The sequence below is a fragment of the Arabidopsis lyrata genome (assembly GCF_000004255.2).
Source record: "Arabidopsis lyrata subsp. lyrata unplaced genomic scaffold ARALYscaffold_142, whole genome shotgun sequence".
In the NCBI taxonomy this organism is placed as follows: domain Eukaryota; kingdom Viridiplantae; phylum Streptophyta; class Magnoliopsida; order Brassicales; family Brassicaceae; genus Arabidopsis; species Arabidopsis lyrata.
This window is the reverse complement of record NW_003302450.1, coordinates 10,509-17,620: the sequence shown is the minus strand read 5'-3', so window position 1 is coordinate 17,620 and position 7,112 is coordinate 10,509. Positions and strand designations below refer to the sequence as shown.

Sequence of the window (7,112 nt, the reverse complement as noted above, 5' to 3'; positions counted from 1 at the left end):
TATGACAAATACATATAGGGTTACTTGTTCGATCATTTGTAATAATAAAGCAATCTGAATAGCAAAGCCTTCTTCTTAGTGATGATTATCAAACCACCCTTGATTGGAAGAACTGGACTTTCTATGAGCAAACCACTGAGAGTGCTGATCAACAAATGAAATTTGACTCTCTTGAACCCCGACCCAAGGAGTTTGATTTAAATGAACTGCCATCTCTTTCACATCCTGACGTGTGTGTCATTGATGATGAGGAGCCTGAACAATGTGTTAGTCAATCAGAAGGTATCGCAGAGGCATCTTCGGTAGTCTTAGTAGCAGACCAGGAGGAGAAACGTGGGTACGTTGGCTCCTTAGATGGAGCAGAATCGGTAATGAGCTAAAACTTTCCATTTTGGTCTATGTTTTTCGTTTGTTGGAACCATTCATGATAAAGAAACATTTCCTATGATTCTTTTTAGGATTGTGAAGTTCATGAAGCAATTAACTTGTCTGATGATGCTGGTGATGCAGCAGACATTTCTCATGTAATGCAACACCTGTCATGTCGAGAAAGGTAATGATTTTGTATTTGATATCAGTAGCAGCACACATGTTTTAGGTTGGAATGATGATTTCTTCATAAATAGTGAGAAATAACGACATAGGCCGGCGACCTCTTGGAAGTTCTGTTGGGCATATTTTTTTATTCTTTCTAGAATGCTTATAATTTCTAATCTATGCAGTAATGACTCCAGTGGCCAACCTCGTAATAGCTTATGGGTAGATAAGTACCAGCCAAGAAGTGCCTCGGAGGTCAGACAATTTGAGCACACTGTCTTCATAGTAGATATGCCTGTTTATACCTTCTTACCAAACACAAATTTCCCACATTTTCTTACCCAAGTATCTTGCAGGTATGTGGTAATACTGAATCTGTAAAAGTAATGAATGAATGGCTGCGCCAATGGCAGGAGAGAGGGTTTCAGCCAGATAAAGACTTTTTGAGTAGTGATGAAGATAAATCGCAAGATGCTGACTACAACTGTTCTGAAAGTGACACTGACTCAGAAAATATTGGTGCTGAAGATCGCCTGAAAAATGTGCTCTTAATCGTTGGTCCAGCTGGGGTGTGTGATAAGATATTCTGCCACGAACTGCCAGTTCTTACGTTTACATTGCTTTCTGAGTTTCATGTATGTGACTCATGTTTGTGAGTACAATTGTGCCTGTGTTGCAGAGTGGGAAATCTGCAGCTATTCATGCATGCGCCAAGGAACAAGGATTTAAAATCCTAGAGGTATGAACTGTTTCCTCTATATGTATCTAAAGGACCTTTTTTCCTCTTCTGGCATGGAAATATTCACTTTCGCAATTGTTTATGTCTCTAATGATTTTTGTCTACAGTCCAACACATCAGAATGCCGAAGTGGAACAGTAGTTAGGCAGAAATTTGGGGAGGCTCTCAAGTCATATAGCCTGTCAAGGTACATAGAATTGCAACAATAATGCTCGGATCTGCTATTTTCTCCATTTCAATCAGTACTTTCAAACTGAAAATAGCGTTGTATTCACATAATTTGTTTTTTTTTCAGGTCCTTGGACCCTCTTTTCAATTCCTGTACTGATGGCAATGGGGTAGAGGATGTAATGGAAGTGGTACCCATATTACATATCCAGAATGATGGAGCTAACTTGAAGCCTTTAATTCTCTTTGAAGATGTAGATGTTTGCTTTGCTGAAGATCGTGGTCTCGTTTCTGCTATCCAGCAGATTGCTGCGAAAGCAAAAGGGCCTGTGGTATTGACTACCAATGGTAATATTCGTCCATGTTAAAACATTATTTTTGTTTCATTTGCAGTTCTTCTTAATTAATCTGCTGATGGTATCTGTATTACATGCATATTTACAGACAAGAATCATGGTTTACCAGACAACTTAGAGAGGATAGAAATATACTTTTCATTGCCATCAAAAGAAGAACTATTTAGTCACCTTTCTCTGGTTAGTATTCTGATACGTAACCTTTAAATTTCAATGGATTCTTCTAACATTTGTTGTTTCACAGGTTTGTGCAGCAGAGGAAGTTAAAGTTAATCGTGGTTCACTAGATCAAATGACCACGTCTTGTGGTGGTGATATACGGAAAGCAATTATGCAATTGCAGTTTTGGTTTCAGAGTAAACCGAAAAGAGGTATTTTGGATGTAAATTACTACATGCGAAAAATAATTATAGTCCCAGAGGTCCAGTAGTGAATGACTAGGTGTGAATATTTTCAGTTATAGGAAATTTTTGAAATTTGATTTATTCATGGTTTAATTTCCCATACACAGCCAGAAAGGTGAAGAACACAGGTAATCAAGATCTCTTTGATCATGAAGCTGGCCACTTGCTGCTTCCCAAGATAATTACACGGGATTTCCCTTCTCAATTATCTCAGTTGGTGGAGAATGAGATTGCTAAGGTAATATCTTTAGAAGAGGAAAGCTATAACACAGTGGAAGTATTTGTTGAAGAGGTTGAAAACGAAAAAATGCTTAATAGATTATGGAGGCGAGGCACAGGAAAGAACAGCATACAAGCTAAGAAAACAGCCATGTTCAGGCAGAACACTACTTTTGAAGATTATGATGAATTAGAAGACGTCTTAAGTATTCCGTGTGAACTTAGCAACACTTCGTACCAACCACTCTCTTTCTCTCAGCCAAACAGAAGGCGAAAGCTCAATGTTGTGATGTCCTCTGATTCAGAAGATGAGCCTCTGACTGACATACGGGTTTCCATTGCACAACATCAGAAGGACGACAGATTGATTTTCCAAGAAGATGGTACGTTGTCCTCATATTGGCCAGATATGCAAAAGGAAACAAACCTATTAGCTGATCCTTCAGTTCCTTCCAGAGCAGAAATATTGGAGGCAACTTGTTATCAGTATGAGACATCAAAATTCTCTTGCATTAATGAGGTGTCCCAGTCAGTTGATGTATCATGTGTACCAGAGTCTTCGTATGTTCCAGAAACTTTAATGGATGGTGAAGCTGAGCTGTCGCCAAGAGCGGTATCTTGCGGACATTTTGATGGAAGAGTAGAAGTGTCCATGAATGAGGACGTTGTACAGACTCCCCCATCAAAAGAGATATACATAGACAGATTTCAGATATTTGATTGTTTAAAGAATACATGTGAGATCATTGCAGAATCTTCTGATGCGATGGTGATGGAAAACTGTTTCAAGGAATATGTAGGGACTGCCCAGAAGATGCAACCAGTTTCAGATGAATGCAGCCGTATAGATTTTGGTAAGACATTCAAGACGGCTCAGAAACCGAAGCTTGATACCTCTAAATCTGCTGTGCAAGAATCATGGGAAAAAATCTGTTCGAGTCATGCTGATTTCAAGCCATACTTGGATTCAGAACCTGTAGAAGCTCCACAAGTTCTTGATCTCACTCACCAGATAACCAATCTAATTTCAGAAGCTGACCTAACACATTTTAGATGCCTGAACCTTGTGAGTATTACATTACAATTCAGCTTCCTCTCTTTCTAGATTTCTTTTGCAGTTTTCAGCTCAGACATTTTTGACTTATGGAATTCACTTATTTAGGGAGCTTTGGAGCCAATGATAAACGCTTCTGGAGAACTTGATACGTCTGGTTTATCTCAGATGCTTGAACAGATGACTTCCACTGTGGCACAGCAAGAATTTTGCTTTTTCACAAACCAAATTACTACAACAGGAACCGTTCCTAATTCATCAGCCACCATGGTACCAGGAAGAGGATTGGCAGTAGACGAGGCAAGGCAGGATTGCACATCGAGCAATGGAAGCTGCTTGGATATAAACCCAGACTTGTTAAAATGGTAAATAATTTTCTTTCAACGTATGATTAGTATATCATTTCCAATGGGTTTATCAGTTGCAGTGGAAATTTCTTCCAAAATTTTCCATTGTTCTCTTTTTCATTACCGAAGTTGGTTTTTGTTTTTTTTCCGACTGCAGTAGGCGAATGGCACGGCTTTCCGGCATATTAGAGTCAGTAGTCCCTCTGCGATCATTGAAAGGAAAAGCTTTCCATGAATATGCTTCATTCATAGGGAAGATTTCAAGAGCAGATCCTTCCAACTTATCCGGAGCCATCGAGAAAGGCAGACGGCGAAGGTCAGTACCAGTTGGTTCACCATAGTTTCTGAGTATGATTGATTCATTCCTAATCTCTTTTTTTCTCGATTCAGGTCAAGAGAAGCTCGACATTATCTGTCAATGGAACTATCCTCCGAAGATATTGCATTATTGGGCCAACACAGCACATACAGTAGAATAATAAAGCATTTTCAGTTGTATAGAAGTTAGAACAGCTCCACACTTCAAGAAGAGTTTTTATATTAAACTTGTTTACTCAGAGTTAACTTAGCCAAGATGATTCTCTCGACATTAATGAATATACACAGAAATTTCAAAAAAGAAGAAGCAATTAATGTAGTAGTACTCTCCTTCAGGTTTCAGAAAATGTATTTGATAAATTAAAAGATTCTACACTTCACAGAGATATAAATAGTAGGAACCATTATCTCTTCTACGAGCTCAAATCAAAACGAAAAAAAAAAATGTAACTTTTCTCTATTAAGGTTTTTTAGTAAAACGCATATTTAGTAAAAATTCAACACTGTGTGAATGCTTCTCTTCCGCAGTACCCTGATCCAGTGACAGTGAGTACTAAACTGATCTGCGGATTGGATAAGATCAGACTTTGCCTTCGAGTTTATCATTATTAACAAGAGGAAGTAATTCCATCTTGCTTCTTGGGGTACGAGGTGTCCTAGGAGTTCCTGGTGTTTGCTGCGAAAGCATATGCCTCACATATCCATAAAACGTGCAGCCCACAAGCGTAATTCCGCATCCAACAGCATTCATATACGATATTGGGTTACGGAATATCAACCATGAGACCAATACAGCTACGGCAACCTGCGAATCATATTACAACCATGGGAGTGAGGGTCCAAGGCCACAAAAAAACCGCAAGCTGGTGATGACAAAGACCCTAGCAATATGCCTCGAAAATTTGATATTCAAGTGGTTTTAACTTGTTAAAAATAAACTTATATAAATACAGTCATGCCCCAAACACTAGGAATAAGACCTATATAGAAAATGAGCATGCCACGAATAGGTTAAAGAAACTCTAGCTGACTGGCTTCAATTTCTTTTACCATGGTAAGAAGATAGGGAAATTGATAAGAACTTATTATTGCCAGTAAAATGAATTAAAAGTACCTATTCTTCTGTTAGTTTGGATCATCCAGAGCGATTTAAAAGATAAAATTAGTTGAGGGTTTAGGGATGTCTTAGTTACCTTAAGGTTTCCAGCTACGTTGAATGTGACTGCGGTTGTGGAGTGAATGACGTAGAAGATGGAGAAGTTGAGACAGAAGGCTAGAACACCAGAACTGAATATAATGATGAGGGCTGACCAGGGAGCAGGGTGTGCTTCAAACCAACTCAAAATTCCACTGCCTTCCAGTAATAGTGCTGGTATCCCGAGGATCATGGTGGCAAAAGGCGCCATATAGTATACGGTGTTTATGCTAAATAAAGAAAAACAGAGAAAAAAAAAATCAAATCTTTCTTCTATGCAGATGGATATTAGTAGGTCTACTTCTCAAAAGGAGATGTGATTGACTCTTAATCGGAAATAGAGAGAGATACATCAATCAACTTTGTCACAAAACCCCATTAAAGTGAACGCTTTTTCAATTTGGGCTAAGATGCCATCACATGATTATCTAGTTTAATAGAAGTAAAATGATGGCATATCAAAATCAAAAAGACATAACAAGCAAATGTCATTGTAATTCATAAGGAGACTCTAGGAAGAGGCACTGACCTGTCAAATTTGTAACCATGAAGAAGGGATTCGGCTAGAATGGTCTTTGTGGAAGTAGCTAAACATCCAAACAAGGCAGCACAGAATCCAAACATGTTAAAACTAAGTTCAGTAACAGAGGTCAGAAGAATTCCACCAACAATGGGCACGAGAGACGCCCAAATACGCCAGTCAAAGTATTTCCTCCATACAAGCCACTGTAACACAACTGCTCAAACACATACATAAGAAACAATCAGATTCTCTTGAAAATCCAACAACAGACAAAGAGAAAAATCACAAATCACAAATTCCATCTCTAAAAAACCCTAACCTGTAGTAGCTGGAGTGAAAGATTTAATCGTCTGCATAAACGAAACAGGAATGTATCGAAGACTGACATTTCCCAACACAATGTTGATACAAAACACGAAAGACATTGGAAAAATCCTCCTCCACCGATCTTCTGGTTCAACAACAATCAATGGTTTAAGCTTGAGAACTTTGATGACGATGTAAGCTCCAATCGATGAACATATGAAGTGAACACATGAAACCGATAGTGGAAACTTGAAATCCAGTTTCTGCAACAAAAAAAAAAAACATTATCACCAATCTATAAAGCTGAAACCAAAATTCCAAATTGAGAAAAAGAGAAATCTCAAAATCAAAACATCAAACATAAGAAATCAATAGATCAGATCAATAGGGTATTAAAGCCTAAAATTCTAGGGTTAAGAAGAAACCTGAAATATCCATTTGTTCATGATGATTACGGTAACGTTGAAACCCCACCACTGAAGAATCGCTAATAGAGATCTGAACATACTTCCTTCCTCCATGATTCTCTCTCACTCGAAAATTGAACAACTTTCGGAATCAGATCGCAAAAGAGACAAAAACCCAGAAGAAATTAACGAGTTTTAAGAGAAGTGAATGAATCGGTGAGAAAGAAAGAGAGAGAGAGAGCTGCGCAGCTAAATAGAGAGAAAACCCTAATGAAGGAGAAAAGTGAAGAAGGTAACGGTAGCAGAAGAGAGCTCTTCTTCCATGTGATTTGTTTCGAATTCTCTGTTCATCAATCTCAAACGTCTCCCTCTATGACTCTCTCTCTCTCACTCTTTCTCTCTTTTTATGCCATGAAAATTATGTTTTGCTCTTCCGTAGGTTTTTCCATTTATTTTTTTTTAAGAAAAACTAGTAGTATTTTTTGGGGAAAAATGTCGTTAAAATCCCCAACTTATTCAAAACGTTGATTTAAATCATC

General features: G+C 38.2%; 2 protein-coding genes across 2 annotated transcripts; one reads left to right on the top strand and one right to left on the bottom strand.

Annotated features, from left to right (window-relative positions):
* The first annotated feature begins 82 nt into the window (after positions 1-82).
* On the top strand, positions 83-4,381 carry LOC9298885. Its single transcript, XM_002862764.2, has 13 exons — positions 83-368; positions 459-553; positions 723-792; positions 894-1,106; positions 1,217-1,276; positions 1,384-1,463; positions 1,572-1,792; positions 1,889-1,980; positions 2,045-2,171; positions 2,312-3,489; positions 3,586-3,842; positions 3,982-4,140; positions 4,215-4,381. Exons 1-13 carry the CDS (start codon positions 156-158, stop codon positions 4,330-4,332), a joined length of 2,883 nt encoding a protein of 960 aa, XP_002862810.1. The 5' UTR covers positions 83-155; the 3' UTR covers positions 4,333-4,381.
* Positions 4,382-4,451: 70 nt separating this feature from the next.
* On the bottom strand, positions 4,452-7,040 carry LOC9298886 (UDP-galactose transporter 1). Its single transcript, XM_021017301.1, has 5 exons — positions 6,592-7,040; positions 6,180-6,429; positions 5,867-6,074; positions 5,336-5,567; positions 4,452-4,947 (listed from the first exon to the last, which is right to left on the bottom strand). The coding sequence occupies exons 1-5, from the start codon at positions 6,685-6,687 to the stop codon at positions 4,723-4,725; spliced, it is 1,011 nt and encodes a 336-aa protein (XP_020872960.1). The 5' UTR covers positions 6,688-7,040; the 3' UTR covers positions 4,452-4,722.
* Positions 7,041-7,112: the final 72 nt, after the last annotated feature.